This window comes from Cervus elaphus, chromosome 23, assembly GCF_910594005.1.
Source record: "Cervus elaphus chromosome 23, mCerEla1.1, whole genome shotgun sequence".
Taxonomy (NCBI): domain Eukaryota; kingdom Metazoa; phylum Chordata; class Mammalia; order Artiodactyla; family Cervidae; genus Cervus; species Cervus elaphus.
Window position 1 is genome coordinate 29328559 of NC_057837.1, and position 26722 is coordinate 29355280.

General features: G+C 43.8%; 2 protein-coding genes across 9 annotated transcripts in view; one reads left to right on the forward strand and one right to left on the reverse strand.

Moving 5' to 3' along the window:
- Nucleotides 1-283: 283 nt before the first annotated feature.
- Nucleotides 284-7262, reverse strand: LOC122681064 (acyl-CoA-binding domain-containing protein 7-like). Its single transcript, XM_043882792.1, has 3 exons — nt 7111-7262; nt 462-579; nt 284-357 (listed from the first exon to the last, which is right to left on the reverse strand). The coding sequence occupies exons 1-3, from the start codon at nt 7120-7122 to the stop codon at nt 284-286; spliced, it is 204 nt and encodes a 67-aa protein (XP_043738727.1). The 5' UTR covers nt 7123-7262.
- A 13507-nt stretch (nt 7263-20769) lies between these two features.
- Nucleotides 20770-26722, forward strand: part of LOC122681693 (S-acyl fatty acid synthase thioesterase, medium chain-like) — a 39347-nt gene continuing 33394 nt past the window's right edge. For 5 of the 8 annotated variants that reach the window (XM_043884065.1, XM_043884070.1, XM_043884069.1 and 2 more), the window contains exon 1: nt 20770-21021. The gene's annotated coding sequence lies outside the window, so the exon portion shown is untranslated. Of the gene's footprint in view, nt 21022-21382; nt 21546-22603; nt 22950-23040; nt 23060-26722 lie in introns of those variants that run through there. The other 3 variants (XM_043884067.1, XM_043884066.1, XM_043884068.1) reach the window with 3 other exon arrangements.

The following is a 26722-nucleotide window of genomic DNA, read 5'->3' on the forward strand; positions in this document are numbered from 1 at the left end:
CTCTAATTCAGAATGACAAGTCATGTTACTAGCAAAAATACTGATGATCCATCAAGAGTTACAGTGCATTTCTCCCCTAAGTATTAGGTCACGATACCATTATGAAGGCTTCAAAAGGAAAATTCTCTCACGGGCTGAATTCTAGATTCCGTATTTTTCTATTAGCTCTCTTGCTTTAGAAATATAGGCACTCATGGCATCTTCCTTTGATAATCCTAGAAAGATACAAACAGGTTGACTCACCGACCGATGTACGTGGAAATTAAGAAGGTTCGTGTAACACTTAAAAACTATCTTTTTGAAGGTTCCAGGCTTCCCACTTAGCCTTTCCTTTTAGATCTAACAGTGCTGGACACTCTGCCAAAAGAAGGAAAGATACATTCACAGAGTTACTTGTTATTCTATGCTTCTATACTGTTCAACAAAGTGTACTGTTATTTTTTAATATGACAGCACAATACCAATATCTATGTCTCCAGTTACAGACTGTTTGTACAGTCCATAGATCTCTTTTAGTTCCTCATCATCTGGCCTGGTTTTCAGCTTCTTCACGTCTTTGGCCGCCTTGTCAAAATCAGCCTAAAACAAAAAGACAGTGCATTTGCCAACTTTAGGCAGGTTTATCTGCTTCAGGAGAACTTAAAGAGGACAGGAAGCTTTCAATCAGAAATGAACTATTACTGCTCGGGTTCCACCAGGATTATCCTTATTTTAATTTGTGGATACTTCCTTTGGTCCTTACCTGTTACACGGACAATGCACCTACATATTTGATACAGAGAACAAAATAAAATTCTTAATATTTAAAATGTTTATCTAAATGTTTAAAAACTGAAGAATACATAAATAAATGGAAAGATAGTCCCTGTTCTTAAATAGAAAACATTAATAGTAAAATGTTCATCTTACCCAAAGTCATCAACAAATTCAATGCACTTCATTATCAAAATTCCAATGGCATTTTTCACCGAAAGAGAAAAAGCAATCCCAAAATGTGTATAGAACCATAAAAGCTAAAGCAATCTTGAGAAAGAAGAACAAAGCTGGCGGCATCACAATTCCTTATTTCAAATGATATTACAAGCTATGGTAAGCAAAACAGTATGGTGCCGACATAAAAACGGACACAAAGATCCATGGAACAGAGTCAAGAGCCCAGAAATAAACCCATGCATATATGGTCAATTCATTTATGACAAAGGAGCCAAGAATATACACTGCAGAAAGGACAGTGTCTTCAGTCAACAATTCTGGGAAAACTGAATACACGAGCAAAAAAATGAGACTGGACCCCATCTTACACCACATACAAAAATCAACTCGAATGAAAGATTTGAACATAAGATTTAAAACTGTAAACAACTAGAAAAAGAGATAGAAAGTAAGTTCCTTGACATCATTCTTAGCAGTGATTTTTGGATGTGACACCAAAAGTAAAACTAGTTAAAACAAAAATAAACACAGGACACTATAGCAAACAAAAAACTTCTGCACAGCAAAGGAAACATCAACAAAATGAAAAGGCAACCTACTGAATGGGACAAAATATTTGCAAACTGTTTATCTGATAAGGGGCTAATATCCAAAATATATACAGAACTCGTATGACTGAACAGCAAAAAAAAAAAAAAAAAAAAAGCAAAACAAAACAATCTGATTTAAAAAGAGTCAGGAGATTTTTCCACAGAAGATACATAGTGATCTGAAACAATGTTCCACATCATTAAGCATCAGGAAAATGCAAATCAAAACAACAATGACATATCTCCTCATATCTGTAAGAATGGCTATGATCAAAAAGGCAAGAAATAACCAGTGTTGATGAGGATTTGGCGAAAAGGGCACCCCATACACTGTTGGTGGGAATGTAAATTGGTGCAGCCACTGTGGAAAACAGTATGAAGCTTCTTCAAAAATTTAAAAAAGAACTACCATGTGATCTCACAATCCCACTTTGGAGTATTTATCCAAAGGAAATGAAATCAGTATCTTGAAGAGACATCCAAATATACTAAAATGTGTCAATACTAATGGCCTCTATTGGTAAGTTTCCTGTTTGTTTTTTTTTTAAATACCATCTATACTCTCCAAATTTCCCATAATGTGCATGCACATATTGTGTCTATAATAAGGGCAAAGTTAAAATGCTACATTACTTCCCTCAGCTTCCTAAGGGCAGGACAGGGCAAGACTGTCCAGGAGGTATAGGGATCCTTCCCTTCAGGGTTGGCAGGCATCTCAGGTGTTCTATTTGCTGTGAAGTCTCGTGCCATCTTCCAATGACAGCAACTCAAGTCCTTTTGGCAAGCTAAGCCTTGATACGAATTCTAAGGCTTCTCAGAAACCTGCTAAGTCCCTGCCTTCCAGGAAGGAGTTTTTGGAAGACTGTGCTTCATGTTTTGAGGGGTATGGAACCATCTAACAAGCTCATGAAAGTCTTGGACCCTCTCTATCCAAAAGTGGAGCCCTTGACCATTTCCCAGGCAATTTCAGAGGTCCCCTCTCTACTCTCTCCCCAGGCAGAGGAGAAAAACCCATTCCAGAGCAGGGCCCAGTGTCAGTCTTTCTCTCCAGCATGCCCTTCCCTGGCACCCCAACGTCATGCACTCGTGTTTTACGTGGCAGTTTCAGTGTGCCTTCTCCCAGCCCAGCTACGATGAGCCGTGGCGGGAAAAACATTGGGCTCATGTCAGGATCCTGGGTTTTAATTCTAGCTTGGAGACACACTGCCCTGGGACTCTGTGTAAGCAATGGAGCTCCCATGAGATTTGGCTTCAGCTAAAAAAAAAAAAAAAAAGGCATCAACCTTAGCCGGGAAGCATGAGGATGAAACAAGAATAAGACCGTAAATATTCTTGACTTCATTCTGTTGACTCTGCCAGCCCAGAGCTCACCACTTGTATCACACTATTGATTCAATATGTATTGAACACCTCTGAGGGGCCAGGCCTTGGGAGAGCAGACAGGGATGAACAGGGCAGCCAGCTTTCACAAAGCTCAGCATCCTGTGGGAGATGAGTGGGTCACAGTGATCATGTGATACTTGCTCAAGCAGAGGAGCAGTAGGTGTCCTGGGACCACAGAGAAGGGAACAGTTGTGAGGGTGGAAGGCACCTTCTCAGAGAAGATGATGCTTAGTTGAGCCTGGGGTGGGGTCAGTACCTAGCGGATGGACAGTGACAGGGAAGCGGGTTCCAGGCAGACCTAACAGTATTTATTAGGGCTCAGCACAAGGCTGGTGGGAAGGTATTTGTTCCCCCCAAGTATCCAGAACAGAGGATAGGCACAAACATTCATCTCAGTAGCAACAGCCTTGCCTTACAGAGTGCTGGCAGGTGGGAGGAGCCCATCTGAGCCCTGTACCTCCTTGTTGAACACATGAATGAAAAGTGAGTAGATATTAGGAGGGTCTGAAATTATCATAGGTTGCCAGGGTCTAGCCCCAGCAAGATCCAGGGGAACCCTCAGGATGAACGGCGTCGGCGAATGAGAGAGAGAGTGAGACAAAGCTCGGGGCTAAGTCTAAAGTTTATTTTCGCAGGGCCCCTTTATACCCTTAACAACATCTTTTGGGGGGAAGTGCATATTGTTTACACACAGGTCATCTCAAAACATTACAGCAACTTGACCTTCAACAGAAACTGGATGTCACCCACATACTTTTTCGTTCACAAGAGTCTTTTTTATCATTTGGCCTTCAGGCCTGCTAACATTTTATGGCTTGCACCTGGTGTGACTTAAGCAACTTCAGTAGCCGACCCTGTTTTTCTTATAATTAATCTATTTTCTTTCTAATAAGTGTCATCTCTATGGGAACTAGATAGGATTACATTTTTACAGAACAGAAATGCGAAGGACTGCAGAAACAGCAGACACGGCACAAAACAGGCTCTCAGTCTAAAAGTTAACTACCTGCAAGAAGTTGCCAGCTAATCTCTCTCTAAAGTATTTTCTATTAGGCACATTTGTGGCTATCATATTTGTGGAGCTTTTCTCACCCTGTGAAGGGGCCTATGCTTAATAGTTTCTTTTGTTAGTGTACTGTGCTTAGGATGTTTAGAACAATCAAGAGCATTTTGTGCAATGAGATCACACATTTCTCAAACAAGCCAGAATGCCAGCAAAATGTTTGAAGTGAAGCATTTCCTTCATCCCTGGCCCCTTCATAGCGTACCAGCGTCCAGGAGATTTATTAATTAGGGTTTTAAGTTGGTCTTTATTCAGTGAAAGAGGAGCAGGAGAGCTCTCGGCAGGCAACACAAGAATCTGCAGCAGGGCAAACAAGAACAGCAGCAAAAGCTTTTAAGTTTCATTAGGTCCCATTTGTTTAGTTTTGCTTTTATTTCCAATATTCTGGGAGGTGGGTCATAGAGGATCTTGCTGTGGTTTATGTCAGAAAGTGTTTTGCCTATGTTCTCCTCTAGGAGTTTTATAGTTTCTGGTCTTACATTTAGATCTTTAATCCATTTTGAGTTTATTTTTGTGTATGGTGTTAGAAAGTGTTCTAGTTTCATTCTTTTACAAGTGGTTGACCAGCTTTCCCAGCACCACTTGTTAAAGAGGTTGTCTTTTTTCCATTGTATATCCTTGCCTCCTTTGTCAAAGATAAGGTGTCCATAAGTTTGTGGATTTATCTCTGGGTTTTCTATTCTGTTCCATTGATCTATATTTCTGTCTTTGTGCCAGTACCATACTGTCTTGATGACTGTGGCTTTGTAGTATAGTCTGAAGTCAGGCAGGTTGATTCCTCCAGTTCCATTCTTCTTTCTCAAGATTACTTTGGCTATTCAAGGTTTTTTGTATTTCCATACAAATTGTGAAACACGTGCATCCCAATGTTCATCGCAGCACTGTTTATAATAGCCAGGACATGGAAGCAACCTAGATGCCCATCAGCAGATGAATGCATAAGGAAGCTGTGGTACATATACACCATGGAATATTACTCAGCTGTTAAAAAGAATTCATTTGAACCAGTTCTAATGAGATGGATGAAACTGGAGCCCATTATACAGAGTGAAGTAAGCCAGAAAGATAAAGAACATTACAGCATACTAACACATATATATGGAATTTAGAAAGCTGGTAACGACAACCCTTTATGCAAAACAGAAAAAGAGACACAGAAGTACAGAACAGACTTTTGAACTCTGTGGGAGAAGGTGAGGGTGGGATGTTGCGAAAGAACAGCATGTATATTATCTATGGTGAAACAGGTCACTAGCCCAGGGGGGATGCATGAGACAAGTGCTAGGGCCTGGTGCACTGGGAAGACCCAGAGGAATCGGGTGGAGAGGGAGGTGGGAGGGGGGATCGGGATGGGGAATACGTGTAAATCTATTGCTGATTCATGTCAGTGTATGACAAAACCCACTGAAAAAATAAATAAATTAATTAAAAAAAAAAAAAGAACAGCAGCAGAAAAGGGAGGAGGATATAGGGTAGGGTAGAGGCCGAGGCCAACCTGGAGGGTCCCTTATCCTAGACGGCTTTGCCTGTCAGGTATTTTCCTCGTGACCTCGTCATGGATGGGGTCCCAGACGGCCTTGCCTGCCTGATTTTCTTCATGACCTCGTCACAGGTGGGACCTCCCATAACGGCTCCCAGCAATAGGTGAGAAACAGATTTTTTTTTTTTTCTTTTAATCTTTGGCCACACCTCACCACATGCAGGATCTTAGTTCCCTGACCAAGGATGGAACCTACACCCCTTGCAGTGGAAGCACACAGTCTTAACCACTGGACCACCAGGGAAATCCCAGAAACAGGGACTTAAAGGTACAGTCATTTACACTTAATTCCAAGCACTCTGGGCCAAAGGGAAAGTTGGATAATGTTCCTGTGCTGCTGCAGAGCTGGGCTCGCGGCTTTGGGTGAGGAATTTCAACGCCTGCTGAGCTCACTCTGCTGGAGCCCGTACTCAGCACCCTGGCTGAAAGCTGACCTGCTGGATTTCCCCCGCGCCTGTGCCTAACGGGTCTTCAAAACAACTGCCTTAAAACCTCTCCTCACACCCTCTCCCGTTCCTGTTTTCGCAAGGCCCCCCGACCCCGCCCCTAGTGTAGCAGTGACCCTGGAGTACCACGGTCACATGGGGTGCATCCTGCCATGTACCCAATGCAAACATTTAAAATTTTTAAAGAATATTTAGTGGTGACAGAAAGCTCATAGTACAAATTAAAAAAGAGAGAGAGCGAGAGAGCAAAATTATATAAAAAGCAAAGTGTGTGTATAAACATATACATTCACATATCACATAGATGTTTCTCGAACACTTGAGAAAGTAACCTAGTGCTAATGTGGTTATCACTTGGGTGAAGGAATGTCTGATGTTCTACTTTATATTATGGGCTTCCCTGGTAAAGAATCCGCCTGGTTTCATATTTGGGTTGGGAAGGTCCCCTTGAGAAAAGAATGGCTACCCACTCCAGTATTCTTGCCTGGAGAATTCCATGGACAGAAGAGCCCGGCGGGTTACAGTCCACGGGGTCACAAAGAGCCGGACAGGACTGAGAAACTAACACTTTCCCCTTTTTCTTTTTTACTTTACATTTCTTCCCTTTCCCCCAAATTTCCACCCTGAACATAAACTTTTTTTTCCCTCCAAAGACCACAAGAACAGTATATTTAAGATCGTGGTTTTCCAGATCTCTGCACTAGCTTGGAAGAGCCCCTAGGCGTGCCAAGGAGCAAGGGGAGGCCGCCCACACCTCCCTCTCCAGGATGGGAAGAGATGGCTGGGCAGGACCCGCCGGGTCCGCTGGGAGCAGCCTGGCGCCCGCCCTCCCGCGGCGGGTGCCTGGTTTGCGTCTAACCAGTCCCCGGGGTTCACAAGAGTTGCCATAGGGAGCCCGGCACGCCGTCAACAGAATGCACCGGTGCGGATTACGCGCAATAAGGGGGCGCTGGCGATGGGGTGGGCGTGTCTCGGGGGTCCCCGCGGACAGCTACCGGGGACAAAGAGGACTGGCAGCAGCGGCCTGAAGTGCCGGGTCAGAGATGCGCCGCGACCCCGGCGGGGCGTCACGCCGGCCCCACGCCCCACTCGAGCGCTTTTCTCCGGGACGTACGCTCCTCCCCGCCCGCAGCAGCGCGCGCACACCCGGCTCACCTGCAGGGACATGGCGGCTAAACCTGGACGGTGCCTGTCTCTAAGCGCCGGGTTCCCGGGACCCGGCGCCCAGCGACTCCTTAAAGGGCAGCGCGCCTCCGCCCGCCGGCTCCCATTGGTCGCGCTCCCGGGCCCGGCCTATGCCCATTGGTCGCTGGCCCGCGAGGGCGGGGCTGGGCGGTGAGTGACACCGTCCGGGCCCGCGGGGCCGCGCTCTTCTCCCAGCCTAAGCCCTGCAGAGAGTTGTGCGCTGCCAGAGGTTGCAACTGGCAAGGCGCAGGGAAGAGAATTTAAAAGAGCTCCTCTCTGCCCCTGACTCGCTCTATTCATTCTCTAGAGGTTGTTTGCAGGAAATCCTGAGAGGTCTCTCCAGGGCACTGACCTCACTTGGGATTCCTTTTCATATATACCTCTGTCCTCTGCATGATTCTAAGAGCTTGGGTGGCAGACAGCGTTTATCTGGTATCTCTGTCTCCCGACCCGTCTTGAGGCACAGCCCACCAGGAATGAAGAGGTAGTTTGCCTCTTCTCCTCATTATAAAAGGAGAGCCACTTACATTCTGAACACGCTCTGCAATCATCCCAACTGGATTTCAATTAGGGTAAAAAAAAAAAAACAAAACACACAGGACTCTTCAACATGACCCCATTCTCCAGGGGAACAAACCCAGTGTCACTCCAAGTCTGCAGACACAGAACGGGGTTGTAATTCACGTCTGATTAAATTTTCAAAGAACTGGAACTGCATTTTCTGGTCATCTGAGGAGTTCATTACATACAAGTCTTCGTGGAGCAAAGTGATTGGAAGAAAGGGCAAACTCTGTTTTAAGAAAGCTATTGATTTGAAATGTCTAACAATGTAACAACATACAGGAGTTCAAGGCCCTAAAACGGTTTATCGTGTTTTTGCATAAGAAACATTTTACCTTGTTTTTGCATAAGATTACACTTAAAAATTATTTGCTACATCTTCATGTAAATCCCTTGGTTTTTTATTTTCTCCTCAAAACTATTTTCATAGGGAAGTCAATGAGTTTCCAAATAAAGGACAAAAAGCAAATTTTAGAACAATATACTGAAAGGGGAATTCCCTGGTGGTCCGCTGGTTAGGGCTCTGCGCTTTCACTGCTGAAGGCCAGGTTGGACCCTTGGTGGGGGAACTAAGATTCCACAAGCCATGTGGTATGGTCAAAAAAAGAAAAAGAAAAAGAAATTCTTTTTTCTGTACTGGGCAGAATTTTTTTCAAAATTTCCCAGCGATGAGAAGCACACTAAAAGGCACAATGGAAATAGCAGCTGAAGAAGAGCAAGTGCTCTGTCTACTGGAGAAAGTCCTGTTTATCAGTGTGTGTCAGCTGGGAGCAGTGAGCTCCAGTATGGGTGTGTATCTGCAGTTGAGACATTTTGATATTATAGTCATTATAAAAAAATCAGGAGGAAAAGAGAGGGACGATACACTGTGCTCCATTTTATTCTCTAAGTCTAGAATGTTATTTTAAGCACTCTTTCCAAAGCATGTTCTTCTCTTGAGTTGCCATCCTCCTACTGGTTGCCAGAGCCATGACTGGCCTGTCTCAAGGAGCAAAAAGAAACAACAGAAACATCAATGTCCTCTGTTCAGTGATCATCATATACTAGGTACAATGAAAACTCAGTTTTGTGGAAACTTTAGGGAGTCAGTCAAGCTGGATAATAAAGATTTTTATTTTTACTATTATTAAATATTGATTATAAACCAGTATGCATACATACATAAGTATTTTTAGAAAATAAAGGGCGCATTTATGAGCATACCACCAATTTAAGAAATAGAACATTCCTCTTTACCTCTGTGACTCTCCTGGTTCCATTCCATCCTATCCTCCTTATTCACTCACACTTTCATTCATCTAATCCAACAGTTATTGAGTGCCAAATGAGCCAGGCACCCTTCTAGGCTTTTGAGAAACATCAGTCAGCAAAACAAACAAGAATCCCTATCCTTGTGTTACATTTTGGCAGGGGATGACAGATAATAAACATATACAAAAAGCAAATTATACAGTCTATTGAAAGATGTTAGGTGATAGGTGCTATTTTCTTTTGTAAAGATTTTTTTGATTTGGAACATTTTTTAAGTCTTCATTGGGCTTCCTTAGTGGTCCAGTGGTTAAGAATCCGCCTGCCCATGCAGGGGACACAGGTATGCCCTAGTCCAGGAACTAGATCCCACGTGCTGCAGAGTAATTAAGCCCATGCACCACCACTACCGAGCCTGCACTTTAGAACCCGTGAGCTGCGACTTCTGAAACCTAAGTGCCTCGGGCCGGTGCGCTGAAACAAGAGACGCCACTGCAATGAGCAACCTGTGCACTGCAACCAAGAGTAGCCCCTGCTCACCACAACTAAAGCTCTCATGCAGCAGTGAAGACCCAGCACAGCCAAAAATAAGAATAAATATTAAAAAATAAAATCTTTATTCAATTTGTTACAATATTGCTTCTGTCTTATGTTTTTCTGGGTTTTTAGCCATGAGGCATGTGGTATCTTAGCTCCCTGACCAAGGGTCGAAACTGCGCCGCCTGCATTGGGATGAGAAGTCCCAAACACTGGACTGCCAGGGAAGCCCCTGATAGGTGCAGTTTTCAAAAAGAGCAGAGCAAAGAGATGGAGAATCTTGTGCATATGGAGTGGGGAGGTGACTTGCAGTTATAAACATGTCATCAGGATGGGCCTCATGGGAAGATAACATTTGAGTAAAAGTTGAAGGAGGTGAGGGAGCTGGCCTGGAAGATCCCTGGGGAAGAGATTCCCTTGCAAAAACAGCATCCAGTACAAAGGCACTCAGAAATGAGCTTCCTGGCAGGTGTGATGTGCCCATGGGGCTGGCGCAGAGGAGCAAAAGAAGAGGTCAGAGGATAGGAGATGGGGACCCAATCACATAACACCTTGCCTGAAAGCATTTGGCTTCAAGGGGGAGTCAAACAGAACCACCGAAGGGTTCTCAGTGAGGACTGACATGATCTGACTTACTTTATCTTTTTTTTTTTTTTTTTAAGACTCTCTTCTGTTACTATGACTACAAAGAACAACATTGGAAGCAAGAGTCTTATTGTAATAATAATCCAGGAGAGAACTTATGGGTGTCTCCAACTCAGGTGGCAGCAGTGGAGGCAGTGAGATGTTCAGATTCTGCATTTATTTTGAAGGTAAAGTCAATAGGAGACCCTGATAGATTCTGTATCGGTATGAAAGAAAGAGAGGAGTCAGGACAGTTGTGAGATGTTTGCCTTGAGTAACTGGAAGAACTATAGGTGGAGTTGGCCTGATGGGGTGGCAAAGATCAGAGAGTCCCTTGTACAGCAAGATCAAACCAGTCAAATCCTAAAGAGAATCAACTCTGAATATTCATTGAAAGGACTGTTGCTAAAGCTGAAGCTCCAATACTTTCCCCACCTGATGCAAAGAGCTGACTCATTGGAAAAGACCCTGATGCTGGGAAAGATTGAAGGCAATAGGAAAAGAGGGTGGCAGAGGATGAGATGGTTGGATAGCATCACTGGGTTCAGCAGACATGAACTTGGGCAAACTCCGGGAGATAGTGAGGGACAGAGAGGCTTGGCATGCTGCAGTCCATGGGGTTGCAAACAGTCAGACATGACTTAGAAGCTGAAAAACAGCAACAAACATCAGAAGTTCCACCGTGGACATGCTGCATTTGAGATATCAGACATCCAAGTGGAAATGTGAAATGGGCAGTTAGATATTCAAGTCTCGACTGGGCTGGGTGTATAGATCTGAGACTCAGGGGTTCCATTTCTGAAACTTGGATGGCCCTAGAAACTCAGTGTGTATGGAGGAGAGATGGAAACAGAACTGAAGAGTGAGCCATGGGAAATTTCAACACTAAATGTTTGGGGGGAAGAGCACGAAGGAGACAGAGAAGTGATCACTGAGGTGAGAGAAAAACCAAGAGAATGCAGAGTTGAGGAAGCATCATGAGTGAGAAAGTATGTTTTGTTGTTGTTGTTGTTCAGTCGCCAAGTCAAGTCCAACCCTTTGCAACAGCATGGACTGCAGCATGCCAGGCTTCCCAGTCCTTCACCATCTCCTGGAGTTTGCCCAAGTTCATGTCCAAAGTATGTTAGGTTAGATGAAGACTGAGAATTAGTAATTGGATTTAGGTCATTGTCCAGATCACTGATGACCTGATAGGAAGTTTTAATGCAGTCGTGAGGGTGGGGTTGGGGGGCAAGCCTGACTAGGGTGGGTTTAAGAGAAATCATGAGACTTAACATATTGATAGTTTCTTGGGCTCTGCATTTGTTTATCCCCCCACCTACATCACATTGTCTTAATTATTAAAGCCTCCCAATTTTGTTCTTCTTCAGGAAGGCCTGTCCTTGGCACCTTGCTCTTCTATATAAATTTTAACATCCATGAGTCGAGTTCCATAGAAGATTCTTGAATTTCTCTTGTCATTGCATGGGAATTCTAGCACATACAACAAGCTGGGGAAGCATCCTCTTGTTTTTGTCTTCCGGAAGAAATAAAGTAGAATGGGGGAAAAATTTACAAACGAGAGGTTGCTCAGCCATCAATGAGTTGAGCTGACCTTGTTCTTGCTGTCTCCCTCACTGTCCTTGCAGTAAGAGGCCACTTTCAAAACACAAAGAGAACTTGGCCGCTAATCCATCGAGTCTCTAACCTGCAGCCAGAATGAGCTCCTATAGTCCAAACAGCATCTGAGCGCCTGCTGCACGCACATTTCAGTTTCATCCCAGCTCTCTTATGATCAACCCCAAACTCTTTTCACAGTGGTCGCTTAATACTAGTCAGGCCTGCTCAGTAAAATTCGCCCAAGAGATTTTCCCCGGAAGCACCCGTTAGGAGTTCTGATACGTTACCAACCCTGGCTCCCCTCCCCCACAAGCACGAACGCAGAGCCAACGCCGCAGAGATGCGCGGCCAGGCGGCCCGGATGCAAACAGTCAGCTGCGGGGGCAAGGATTGCCCCACCTCTTGTCTCCCTGGAGGCTACTGGCCACTTTTTGAAGGTAGAAGATGCAATGTTTTTTTTTTAGCGGGGCGAGTGGACACAATGCTTTCCAAATCCGCAGAAGCGCAGCTTGCCACGGAAAAGAAGCTACGTTGAGAGGCGGGCGTGACCGTTTGGACCCCCGTCCTCTTGGCCCCGGCGCCAGGCATTCACAGCAGCGCAGGCCTCCGGCGCAGTTCGCGCTGACGCCCTTTGCTTCCAGCACCTGGCTGAAGCCCTGCACCTTCTCGCTGGGCTCCATGAGGTTCGCGGTCTTCAAGCGTCGTGAGCACCACCTGGCCTTCCCACGGTTTTTCTTTCTCACCGCCTGTGCTCCCACTCCATGAGGGGGAACTGTCTCCCATCCGCCTCACACTTTCAAGATGTCTTCTGACAAAGCGGAAACACAGAAATTTCAGTATGAACTTGAACTTGAACCTGGTGAAGAAGCCCTTGCTGGTCCTTCGGAAGGAAGGCTGGGGTGGCTTATCCTTCAGAGGTCGCCTCAATGGATGGAGCTTCCTTTGGACACACCCTGGAGGACGCAGGTTCCTTCTGTGGCTCTGCCACTACTTCTGATGGGTGGGTGGAAGAAAAGGACACCCTTGGGAGTCTGGGCTGGGGACACAGCCCAGCTTCCCAATGGGGCATGGCCCTGAGGCCTTGGTGAGCCATAATGCGGGGATCTCTATGCAGGCGTGGCTTTGTCAGGGAGACTGGGGTGTTGGAAGGGTGCAGAGCCCTTAGAGCCCTTGACCTTGGCAGGGTTAGGCTGGCTTTGCCCCTTTGCATAGAGGCCTGGCCGGGGCTTGCTCACTCCCAAAGCAGGCAATTCCTGCGTTGATTTGTGCTGGAGGCTAGGTGGTCTCTTCCCCTCCTTGGCTTTGCCACTGCCCTTCTGCCCTACACTTGGTCCTCCTCAGGTGGCTTATGTTCTGTGTTGTCCCTCTGAGTATTGTTAGAATGGGAATTAGTGGAAGGGGCTGCCAGCTTGCTGACACCTCACTGCTGTGTGTTAGCAGAAACTTTGGGTGGATCCTGGGTGGGCTGCTGTTGATTAGATCCACCAAAGTCTGGGGTTTCGGGGCGATGATGTGGCCCTCCTGCTCGGCTCTCTTGTACCTCAGAAGCAGAGAGATGGCCATCACTTGGTTGTGCTTCCAGCCATCAGTGAGCCTTGGACTTCCTGCCTTTTGTCACGCTGGACGCCACCATCAGGGTTCCTGGGAGTCAAGAGAGTGGCTCCATGCAAGGTTTGGTTCATCTTCACGACCTCTGTTTATCCACGGATCTTTCCTGATGAGCTCTAAAGTGCCTTTCTTGCTGGGATTGAGAATGAGAAATTTCTTGAGCAGTTCACATTTCCTGGACATGTGAAAGGGCATATGGTCTATTCCATTAAGTACTGATTCCTGCAGCTCCTTGAAGGCAGGAGTCCATCAACAGGTAAGGGGTTTGCAGGCCAGTGTATATAGGATGATTCTCAGATTCCACACGTCTACTGTGGGTCTATCTTATTTGGACTTGGAAGAGTTCCAGGGTAGCCTAAAGGGGGACAGCCAGTGAAGATATCTAGTTTGTTGCCAAAGGTGAATGTAACGCCAAAGCCATAGTCTTCAAAGTTTTCTTCATATCAGCACCCAAAAGCAGGCGCTCTGCCTTTAACTCTATGAGCAATGCACTTCTGGTGACAGTGTATCACCGATGGAATTTGCCAGAACCTCTTTTTCTTATGGATTTCCATGAGCCACCAGGTCCTCAAATATGTCTCTTCCATTGAGTAATTCCTCAAGGAAGGCAGAATGGATCGCTACAAATAACTGTTTGGGGAGGACTCAAGTCTTTCATGGTTCTCACTCAAGGGACCGTCTCTGGAGTCCGGAGGAGTTTGTCTAAGTCTTGTCAATGATCTTCATGACTGCCTCTTTCCTAAGTCAGGATGTACTGAGCCAGCTTTAGCTCGGTCATGTTGCCCATGGTGATGGTCTTGACTGTTAATGATTGTCAATATGGAGGTCATCCTCAACAGAGATGTCTGAGAGGCCAGGAGCGTGTTGGACTTACTGCTGACCTGGGAGTCAGGGTGTCTCAAGGTCAACTTAAAATTGAGGAAAGCTGGTCAGGAACTTGACCCAAATCACCTCAAAAGAAAATCACTTCCCGACATCCTCTGATGAACTGATCTTTATAATGGAACCAAAACATAATGCCAGACGTGCCAATAAACAAAACCAAATACTGACAAATCTAAATAAGAGAAAACAAAGTTTTAAAAAGGAAAAAACATGAGAAAAAGAAAAAAGTAAAGATGAAAATGAAGAAAAGAGTTTTTAAAAACTGAAGGAAAAAAGAACGAAGAAAAATGGGGACATGAAAGTAAAAATTAGTAACAGCCAAAAACCCTGTGTCTACAAGAAACGTTGGTGAGAGTTCTGGTCACTGAAAACCAGTTTCTTGAGCTAGAAGAACCGAAAAGCAGCCCAGCCAGGGAGTTAGAGAACTGAAATTTTATGATGGTCTCTTGTGAGACTGTACCAAGAAACGGGCCCATTTTCTCATTTTGGGGACTCTAGATCACTTTATTCTTTTAAATAAATTATTGAGGATCCCCTGAGAGTTTTTTGATTAATGGTTATAGTTATAAACATTTACCTTAGTAGAAACTAAATCCTGTAGGCTTTTCATTTTCAGTGGCTTTTTCATTTCTAGCTTAAAAAGTTGTAATGTTTGGCTTATAAGAGCTCATATTGGCTACACACACACAAAAGTTATATATGAAGCAAACTGCGTTTTCCAAAGATTTTCTTTTACACATAGACTAAAATTTTCTACCCATTTCATTTTTTTCCTACTTCATTACATTTTCTATGGTGAGATTCACCTTATTATTTTACTAGTCACTAATCAGAAATATAAGCTTTTTCCATAAATCTAAGTGGTTTTAAATATTACATTAACAATTACGATATGGTTCTCCATTTCTGATATCTGGTTTTGTGTGAGTGGCTGAATTTGCTCAAGGTCTGATTGGCCTAAACAGCTGTTGATTATGAATATTCACAAGGAAGGAAGTGAAAAGACTCATACTTGTGTTATTTATTTGAAATGTCTATTAGTGCTACCAAATTCATTATAAACAGGTCCATGGGAAGAAAATCAAAACAGGATTCTTAGTACCTTCTGACTAATCAATGAGGTCAAGTTACTTCTAAACTAGTAAAGTTATAAAGTCAGTGATGTCCTAACACTGAATTGGTGATTATGTCAGGTGACTATGTCACAGGTTAGGTACAGTTGACTATGTCACAACTTTAGATAAATAATTTTCTACAACAAACTCTTAATAAATATAACTTCCCTGAAACCACAGACAACTAATACCACTTCCCAAAGTAAACAACTAAGTAAACATAGCCAGGAAAATCACATTTCACATTATTTTAAAATTAATATGTTTGAAAACTCCTTGCAAAAAACTAACCAGAATGATTTCACTGTAACTAGCTTCAGAAAAAGACTGTCTGACAGGACGCATTTTTACTTTTGTTTGGTTTAACATTTATTATTATTTTGGGCTTCCCTGGTGGCTCGGATGGTAAAGAATCTGCCTGCAATGCAGGAGACATGGGTTCGATCCCTTGGTTGGGAAGATCTCCTGGAGAAGGGAATGGCTACCCACTCCAGTATTCTTGCCTGGAAAATTCCATGGGCAGAAGAGCCTGGCAGGCTATACAGTCCATGGGGTCCCAAAGAGTTGGACATGACTGTTACTTTAAAAGAGTTTTCGAAGTCAAGGTTCATAAATACCTTCCAGCTTTTACCCAGTTAACAAGATGTAATGGCTAGCTCAGGGCTTTATCTTCTCCAGGTACCACTGCCAACAACCTCTCGTGAGTTTAATATTCCTCTTTAAACTTGTGTTAAACTTGTGTCATTTTTAGGCTTGGTTTCAATGCTAATACATAGGGCTGAATTAAATTATAATGGCTCATCATTTTGTTTCCACCCTGATCATTTGGTTGTTAAATTGCATGTGTTTTATGTATTAGTGTCCAATTAACGTATTCTGCAACTGAACTCCACTAAACAAAATGTCTCCCTACTGGAGACATTAATGTATTGGTTCCCCACCTAGCAGCCATTTCCCCCTTCATTTTTGTCAATGATCCTACTTTCATTTGGTTATGGAGCCATATTATGCTCCATCTCCAAGAGAAGACTCATAACTGGTCTCAGCAAGTCTCGTTTGACTCACTCACCCCCGCCAGGGACTGGTTTCAGTGGGGGCATGTGACTGATACTGTCCAGTGAGCAACAGAATGAAGTCTGTTAGGGCTTCTTAAGAAGATTTTTCCTTCTGATAGAAAGAAATGCATGAGGGAAACTTCTGCTTCCTGCCACGTGGTTATGTGAATTGTGACGATCAGAGCTGTCACCACTAGACTGTGAGCTTGAGAGGACAAGCTTGAGGGCCAATGCCAAGAGTCAGAGGATGGCAAAGGGGAAGGACAGAAAGTCCTTGGGATTTTGAGGAGATGTTGTGTAAGCCAATGAGCCCGTCTTGGAAAAGATCCAGACTTTGAAGACAGATAATAACCACTGACTAACCACTTTCAGTAGGAGGCTTTGTTAACTGCATACTAAAAAGGTCATTGATTTTGTAGCTCATCACAAAAGTTATTCTAGTCACTGATTTTAAAATAACGTTACCGTTTATATAACAATTATTATGTATGATACAGAGACCATCATACTGATGGTTAATTTTATGTGTCAACTTGACTGGCCTGATTAAACATTATTTCATTGTTTCTGGGTGTATCTGTGGGGGTTCCTTCAATCAGGTAGCCAAAGTATTAAAGTTGACTCATTGGAAAAGATCCTAATGCTGGGAAAGATTGAAGACAAAAGGAGAAGAAGAGGGCAGAGGATAAGGTGGTTAGATAGCATCACTGATTTAATGGGCATGAATTTGAGCAAACTCCAGGAGATAGTGAAGGACAGGGAAACCTGCAGTCCATAGAGTCACAAAGAGTTGGACACAACTTAGCAACTGAACAACAAGAACTGTGGAGGTGCTTCTGGAAAAGATTAGCAGTTGAATCAGTGGACTCAGTAAAATATTGGGTTGGCCAAAAAGTTTCTTTGGGGTTTTCCATAACAACTTATGGGGAAAAACTTGAATGAACTTTTTGGCCAACCCAAAAGATCCCCCCTCCCCAGTGTAGGTGAGCACCATCCAATCCACGAACTGGGTCTGCATGCTCAGTCATGTCTGGCTCTTTTGTGACCCCATGGACTGCAGCCTGCCAATCTTCGCTATTCATGAAGGGCCTGAATAAAACAAAAGTCAGAGGAAGGAGGAATTGCCCCCCTTGTTTCTTGCTACCCTGATTGAGCTGGGACATCCCATCTCACCTTCTCATGTCCTTGGAATGAGATTTTTAAACTCAGCTCCCATGATTATCAGGCCGTTGGGTTTAGACTGAATTGACATCACTAGCTTTCCAGGTTTCCAGCTTGCAGACAGCAGACTGTGGAACTTCTCAGGCTCCATAACTCACATCTGTATCTTCACTGGTTCTACTTCTCTGGAGAACTCCAATGCACACATACACAGAGCAAAGATGAGGATGCCCAGAGGGAAAGAAGAGTCTGCTGCTCAATTCTCCTACATTCTATTGACAAACTTTCCAGCTGGTAACTTTCTCTCAACAAAAAATTGTGGTTAATGACAAAACTTATTGTCAGGTCTCTTAAATGGCTCTTATATCATGGCAAGCGTATAAACCTAACTGTAGTCCAATTCTAGAATGAATATAAAAAGAACACTTTGTTATTCAAAGACCAAATTGAGTTCCCAGGGTAAAATAACAGAGGAACAGCTATTTTTAAAAAGTAAACTGATTGGTATAAGATACTAAATATATGTTAAAGTGACAACTTGAAAACTATGTTTGGGAAATATAGGGAAAAATGTTATATGAAAAGAAAATCAGAATATAAAATCTATATTATTTTAATAATGTAAGTGCACACTTAAATGTGAAACAAATTAGAAGGAAACACTGAAAGGAAATGAGTTTTGAGGTTATTGGGTCATGGGAAAATTTGTTTAAAAACACTTCTGTTACAGTGTTTGTATGATACAAATGGGAGAGAAATTACCTTCGAAATGCATTCATTTTAGCAACATTCTTGTGGAAATTTTATTGCTTAGTCTTCAAACAGAACAAGGCACTAAAATCATAGAGGCTTAATTTTTATTAACCTATTATCTCTGAATTCAGGTTGCTACTGGATCCATCAGTTCTATTTATGAAGCACTCTGCATGTATCAGGCACTGTGCTAAGCATTTTAAGTAGATTATTTCTTCTAATCCTCACAACAGGTACTATTTTTATCACTTCATAGACAGGGTTAATTAGTTTGCTTTAGAGTCATGTGATGATGAGGTTAAGATCTTGACCTTAGCTGGTTTTGATCCAGAGACATGTATATAGTGGCTGCAAATCTTCATAGAGTAAATATAAACTGAAATGATACTCAAGCTATAAATCTGAAACCTTAGAGGGACAAAAACTTACACATATTTCCTTCCCATTGCTTTAGCACTTCAATCTGACGTGTTTCTGTCATACAGCTTAAAAATTAGATCTGAGACTTATTTTTTTTAGATTTTAAAATATTTATTGGAATACTTTTTTTTAAAAAAGACTCATAATACTTCATTCTTTTAAAATTATATTTACCTTCCACTTTGATTGAATAATTTCTCATCTTTTTATCCAAAAATTTCTACTGAGAATTTTAAAACTTCTATTCCGCGGCACTACTTAACATGTGATTTATCCTCATTATTATTTAATCTTTGAAATGATACTTTATAATTTTTAAATCAGTGAGTTCATTGAAGGTTTGAGAGCCACTCTGTAGGACTAAGTCATTAACCTGCAATTTTACAGTAGATAAAGTACTGTTTTCATTACTTTGAAAAAAAATAATAACCTTGTGATTGGCTCTTACATTTAACATTTTAATCTCAGCTTGCCACCATTAAATATACCTGATTGCATTGACCACATAAGAAGCCAGGAAAAAAATCACTGCGTCACAAGTTAAGCTAATTCAATTTAAATTTAACAAAGATAGCCATAATCAGCAATTTACCAAATCAAAAGCCAGGGTTAAGTTACATTCAAAACTAGCAATTTGGGAGACTTCCCTAGTGGTCCAGTGGTTAAGACTCCAGATTCTAGTGCAAGGCGTGCAGGTTCAGTCCCTGGCAAGGGAACCAAGATCTCTCATGCTGTGCTGTGTGGCTCAGCCAAAGAGGAATAAAAAAGTTTATTAATGTTTTTCAAGGGTTGAATGATTTATGAAGCTTATAACCTAACACAGTATTGAGTCTACAAACAGGTCTTGTTTCACGTGACCTGCCTTAGGGTCTAGTGTCACAGCTTTTACCAATGGTAGTAGAAAGTCTAGCTGCCACCGAAGATTTTAAGTATTATATTAAAAAATCATGAGACATGAACTTTTTGCCTTCCAGTACCCAAAATGCCCATCTTGTTTCTAGTGAATAAGGCGACAGACATGATGGAAACAGGTTAGAGCTGAATCAGGACATTCAGTGACATTTCAAGAATAGAGGGATTCTGTTGGGCAATGAGAGGTTGCTGCTAAAAATTGTGATCTGAGATTGCTTTACAACTGCATGTTGACTGTTCATCGTGATGATCTGTTACTATTCATTTTACGAAACAAAAGCCTGTTACACTCAAACTCCTAAGGTGGTTTTTTTTAATTTTTCTAATTGACAAAAAAAAAAAAAAATCACACTATACTTTACCCCGCGTAACCTGCAATACTCTGACCACACGCACAGCTCCTTGTTTTGTTTACTTTACGGCCAGCCGGGTACTATGTAGGTGATGAAAATTGAAGCTGTATAGACCAAAGATGCGAAACAAAACGAGCGGTGAAGCGATTGAGAAAAACAGGAAGATATTTAGAAGAGGAATAAAAGTGCTAAGTTAGACTGGAAAAGGAAAAGAAAGGGTATGAGGAGGGAGGAGGCTTATTAGGTCAGAAGCAAACTATGGTCTCGGTCTTGACAAGAGTAAGTCAACAGATTCAGATCCCTGATCTTGAAAATGTTCTTCAGCTGTCTTACAATTAATTGTCTGACTTCCCAGCGACTCCATTCGTAACCATTCAAGCCTCCATTGGCTGAAGTAGTCACAGTATTTGGAATTCTCTGAACTGCTGTCACAGAATTCAAGATAGCCTTTATTCGCCTCTTTACGGAGGCTCAAGATGGTCTACATCGTTGCTTGTAAGTGCATGGTTTCCTCACCACCTCCCCATCTCCCCTTTATCTTTATTTATTTCCACATTGCCAGGGATTCGGCAGAGACGCGGTGAAGGGGGCACTGGTTTAGCGTCTCTTTGGCAAGCCGAAAACAGAAAAGCGAGAGGGGCTCAGACTACCAGGCGCTGAAAGGCAGAAATTGGGTTAGAAAGGAGCGGCGACTGGAGAGAGAATTAGCCTTTGGAGTCTAACGGGTACAGTGGTCCCCAGGACAGACAGCGGATAGCTGGCCGCCCGTTCCCAGGCAACTGGAGATCTCGCGAGACACACCTTGCGCCTGCGCACTGCCGCTGGAGGGCCTTTCCCAGCGCCTCCACCCAGCTCCTAAACTCCTGAAACTGTCGCGACGCCCTGGGCAGACAGACTCTCCGGTTTGGGAGTGGTCGGATGCAAAAGAATGTAAAGTGTTTTCTGAGCGGTTCCATCCCCTGCCCCACCGCATTGGAAGGCAAAGGCCGGGCAAGGAGTGAGCTCTACGCACGCGCAGCGCGGCCACGTGGAGCCGGTGCCGGGGCAGACGTGAGTGGGGGGCTCTGCGCTGGGATGTGAGATCCGGAGGGGTCGCTCTGGTTGGGATCGAACCGGCGACTCGGCCAGGCGCGCGCAAAGTTGTCTAGGCCCCCAGTCCCTAGGGCTTCCCCGTCCCGGCGTGTTTTCCTGCGTCCCGGCCCGGGCTCAGGCTCTGCTCTGTTTGGAGTTGCGCGTCTTTTGGATACGAGAAGCAATCAGACAAAGCCCCACCCGGCCCTTCTGTTCTCCGCAGCCTGGAAGTGGAGGCCGACAAGAAAATAACTCCAGTCGTGTGTGCTGAGTAGTAGGTCGGCACTAGATAGACGGCAGACCAGAGAGAGATGACCTCGGGGATCGATTACCAGATCGGAAACTGAGTCCTCCCTGCTTTACTCCCAGTTGATCACTAAGTCGGGCGGATTGTACCTCCTGTTTCAACTAGCATGTGTTTCCGTCCACCGGCAACTCTGGTGAAGGTCACTGTCATGTCTTCCCAGGACTATTCCGACTCCTCTTTGCTGCTTTCAGTCTTGGTAAAGATTCCTCCTGGCTCGAGTCCACCAAGGTCTTTGTATGCCGTCTTTGTAGCTGTGCTGTTCCTCTGCTTTGAACGTGACAGCCGCTCCCACTGTAAGGGTTGCAGGCGTCTTCACCATCTGGTCCTTCCCTTTCTCAGTATTTCTCTACTCTCACATCCATGCCCCAGCGACACTGACATTATTTCCTTTAATGCAGTTCCCTGGGATGCTCTTCCCGAATAGGTACTCCTTTTGGTGGGAATTCTTTAGATGTGGGTTAAAAGGTCACTTCCAGGGTGGTTCAGTGGCTGACACTCCTGTTCTCCCAACGCATGAGACCCCTGTTGGAATCCTGCTCAAAGAACTAGATCCTATATGCTGCAACTAAGACCCAGTGCAGCCAAATGAATAAATTTGTCACCTGCTCGAGGCCCTTCTGACCCCCTCAACTTTGTCAGGCCTCAGGGCCCTGACCTTGAAGTGCATCACATGCTTTGCTGATGAGTCTATCTCATAGACATTAGGCCCAGTGAGTTCAGTAGCTGTTTTTAATTCATAATCTTTCTGTCTTGGTGCAGTGTGTATAACCCACAAATACTTGTTTAAGTAAGACAGGTGGTGGGGGTGCTGAGGGTGGGACTCATTTTCCAGGCAGAGGGAATGGGTATAAGGCCATGGAAGGCTGGACTGGTGGCCTTGGTAAATAGTAAGTGGTTCAGTGGTGGGGCATAAGGATAAAGGCTGATGGGGAGATGGGAACCCTTGTATGTCACCTTAATAAGTTTCCACTTGATCTTTGGGGCAGTAGAAGCCTCCAGAGGGACCTCAGCAGGCCCTTCCTAATTTTCTCCTTCTCCAGCGCTGTTACTTGTTCCCATTTTGGTTCTGGATTATATCCCATGAGATTCTACTTATCTGGCTCTGGTCTCCCCCTCTAGATTCTGAAGACAGGAGGAGCTAATGCCCAGAGCTTCTAACTGTAGTTTGGCGGGGGTGGCGGGGGGGGGATTTTGGTCATGCAGCTTGTGGGATCTTAGTTCCCCAGCCAGGTATCAAACCTTTGCCCCTTGCAGTGAAAGCACAAAGTCTTAATCACTGGACTGCTGGGGATGTCCCTCCCTGTTGTTTGAATTCGGAGGCACGTGAACTGTAGCTTGTGTGAAGCGAAAGCTCTGGTAGATCACCGTATTTGCTCCATGGTCACTGAATTCCCTCTTCCTGACCACCTTCAACCTGGTGCCAGCCTCTGCCAGTCACGTCACTGGATTTGGATGAGCAGCCTCCAGCTTGGGTTTTGACAGTGATGGAGTAGACGTCACACCATCCGGAAGCAACATATCTAACCAGAGCAGAAATGCATTGACTTCACAGAGGAAGGGGAAAAAAAAAGGTCCAAACTGGATCAAGCCAAACAATCAAGTAAGCAAACCAGTACGGCAAATGAGAAAAACTAAGGAGGAGAAGCTAAGAAGAGATTGCTGAAGACTTTGTTCATTACCTCAAATTTCTATGAAAAATTGAGTTTCAAGGTGTGCACTTGAAATATGGACATGAGATACACATTCACCTTTAGAGACATCCAGGCTAGCTTCTTCCTGTTGCCTCGGCCTAGCCCTAATTCCCTCCTTAGGTATTATTTTCAGAAGTTAGTAAGTAATAATGCATAAAATAGTTAGTAAATATAAGAAGAATAAAGTTTAGATTATTCTGAAAGTTTTATCTTGGCTGCAGAGTAGAAATTTAAACCTAGAAATTGGGATCTAGGGAGAAGCATTGAACTAATAGTCCTTCAGTATAAGGTTACAATGTGAGACAAGTGTGTTGTACGTGTGTTTTTTATGTATGTGTGTCTATGTGTCTACAAGTGTAAGACATCACTAAGAGCTCAAGTATTTTTTAATTTTGTGCCTTGTTGTTTGATGTGACTTGCAATTTTTAATGTTTGATAGTGAACAATTATATAAAAGGACCATTACAATATTTGTGTTTTGGTTTTGGATGTACAGGTAGATCGTTGGCCAGAGACAGGATATGTGAAGAAGCTTCAGAGAAGGGACAATACTTTCTATTACTACAACAAACAGAGGGAGTGCGACGACAAGGAAGTCCACAAAGTGAAAATTTATGCTTACTAGCCTCTCTTCTCAGTATTACTTGCCATGATCTTTTTTAAAAATCCGTTGTTTCATTTGACATCATGTAAGTGTCATTTTACAAAATAGTCCCAAGTGCAGACTCTGATGGAATGTTTTGAGACATCAAAAGTTGGTCTCTGGTAATCATCTCCCTTTGTTCTAAAATATAACTGCAGTAGCATGCCGCTGATGCCCGCCTCAGTCTGGTTCTTCCTGTTTTAACTGTGGTAAAGTTAACAGTTGTGCAGGGGAAGAGAAAGCCTCCCCAGGAAACCACTCAAGTGGCTGTGTAGAGGTTAGGCCCACCCCCAGCCCCCCACCCTTTACCACTTCACTAGACCATCACTTTGAACTGCCAGATCTGTATTTTGTGGCCTGGGAGCTTTCTCTTGCCTCTAGATTCCTTTGCTTTTCACTGAATTGCCAAGAAATGATGGTGCCTGGGGCAGAGAGGTGTCAGCCACCTGCTTCCTCTAGAGGAACGTTAATGTCCTGAGGTTAATCTCTAGTCACGTGCCACAGTATCTCACTGGATGACATAGGCAACTGGTTATCTCTCTTCCTCACCCCTTCTCGCACTGCCCTGCTGGTCCTCTCCCTCTGAGTCACTTCCTTGGACTTGAAACCTTGTCCTGGGTCAGCTTCTGGGTCGCCCTTGAATCACTACCACAGGAAATATGTTCCAGTGCTTCCTTTAATCACTGCAGAAATAGCCCAAGTACAAGGAAGGCTATTAGCCTGGGAGACTTAAGTGCCCCCAGATCAGTGAGTCCTGAGGACTTTGAAATTAAATAGATGAAAGATAGCCTTTTATTGTAAATTTTTGTCACTGGGCTTCCCTAGTGGCTCAGATGGTAAAGAATCCACCTGAAATGCAGGACACCTGGGTTCAATTCCTGGGTCGGGAGGATACACTGAAGTGGGGCATGGCAATCCACTCCAGTATTCTTGCCTGGGATCCCCTGGACAGAGGAGCCTGGTGGGCTACAGTTCATGGGGTTGGGAAAGAGTCAGACACAAATAAAGCAACTTAGCATGCATGCATGCACAAGACTTTTTATCTGTCTCCAATGATAAGTTCTGACCATTGAATAGATTTCACGTCATGAGCTTGATAGCTTACAGATGAACGATGTTGGATACGTTGGCTCTCTGAAGAAGAAGATTTAGCTTGGGACCAGGGACCAGGCTTGGTCACTCAAGAGCTTATATGTAGCAGAGTTTTCTTACAGTATAAAGAGGGACAGAGAAAGCTTCTGACATAGACATCAGAAGGGAGACCGAGAGTGCCCCCCTTGCTAGTCTTCGCAACAGAGTTATATACCTTTCAACTGGTTATTAACAATAAATCAAGAGAATGTCTCAAGGCTGTAAAGGTCTTAACAGACCCACTCCCATAATATACATTTTAAGATGACAGGATTAGTCAGAAGGTTCTCAAGAAGGAGAAACATGTCCTCAAGCAGGATACAATGTTATATTAACTATGAGAAAGCAATGTAGAAAGAAAGAAGTGTCCTTTTCTCCTCCTTGAGAACTCCAGACTCCTATCTGCTCCTCAGGGACCCCAGACTTCTTATCAACCTACCCAGGAACTGACTCTCTCAAGCTCATATTTATCAATTCATTCAACTCCAGGGCTCCTCTTCCAGAACTATGTGTCCTTATGAAGCTCCATTAGTTTTCCTCAAAGTTGTGCCTTTTCAGAACAAACACATGATGGAAAGGATAAATAGACTAGCAAGCCTCTTGTAAGCCTTTCACACGCTGCCTGGTGTCATCTTATTTACCACTTGTTTCAAGTCCTTTTTCTGTACCTCTCTGGTCAGGATCACAAAGCTGGTCTATCATTTTCCAGATTTGACAAACCAGTAGGTGCTGAGCATAGTAGGTCTTCTGAACCCAATCGTGCTTTTTAAAAAATTTACCACAGTAGAATAATTGACCCCAAAGACAGCCACATCCTTAACCCTGGAACCTGTGGGTATGGCACTTTACCTGGCTAAAGAAACACTGCAGATGTGATTAAATAAAGAACTTGATATATGGACATTAACCTGAAAAACCTCAGCAGACCCCATGAAATCACCCAGGTCCTTAAAGAGGGCAGCAGACAAGTCAGAGTCAGAGGAGATGTGATGAAAGAAGCAGAGGTCTGAGAGAGGTAAGGCAGAAGCCAAAAGCCCCCCCAAAACCACATAAAGCCCCTAGAAGCTAGAAAAGGCCAAAAATTGATTCTCCCCTCCTAGAGTCTCCAAAAGAAACACAGCTCTGCAAACCACTTGGTTTTGCCAATTAAGACCCCTTTTAGACTTCTGGTTTCTAGTACGGTAAGAGAATAAGCTCATGTTGTTCTGCACACCAGTTTATGGTGATTTATTACAGCAGCTTCAGGAAACAGACATTGACACAGCATAGATAAAGCCAGTAACAAACACAGTCTTGAACCATCCATGGTGTGCCATTTCTGACATTTTGTTTCAGGTTAAGGTTCAATCCAGGGGGACTTCCCTGGTTGTCCAAGGGTTAAGGCTCTGCCTTTCAATGCAGAGGTCGTGGGTTTGATCCCTAGTTGGAGAACTAAGATCCCACATGACTTCAAAAAGTTTGGAGTGAGGCCAAACTTTTAAAAAAACTTCAAAGAAGTTGCTCAAGCAGTTTTTGTCTGGAATGCTCTTAGTAATTAGAGTAATTAACTCTTAGTAATTAGCTTAGTAATTAGTAATTGCCACAGTACCTCTGCAGCAAGACTCATTTCACAATCATGGCCCTTGGGACTATGACATGCAATTTTGGTTCACAGAGTCCACATGATCAGCACTTTCCCCATAAGCTTTATGGTAAGCTCAGATGGTGCCAATCTTCCTTAACAAATGCAAAAGCCACTTCCTTCTTGGCCACTCTTCATAAGTGCTGGTGCCAGCTGGCCGCCACGGTACTAGAGAGCAGTGTTCGCAATCACTCATTGTAGGGTATCTGTTCTGTAGTGGGACTCAGCTCATAGGCCTTGGTCCGTGGTAGAAACTGCCTCCCTGCCAAGAGAAGCCCAATCCTGTT

Excerpts from the sequence above, each read along its gene's own strand:
- LOC122681064 (XM_043882792.1), bottom strand. Across the intron at positions 358-461 it reads AACTGGAGACATAGATATTG|AGTGTCCAGCACTGTTAGAT; the intron begins GTATTGTGCTGT and ends TTCTTTTGGCAG.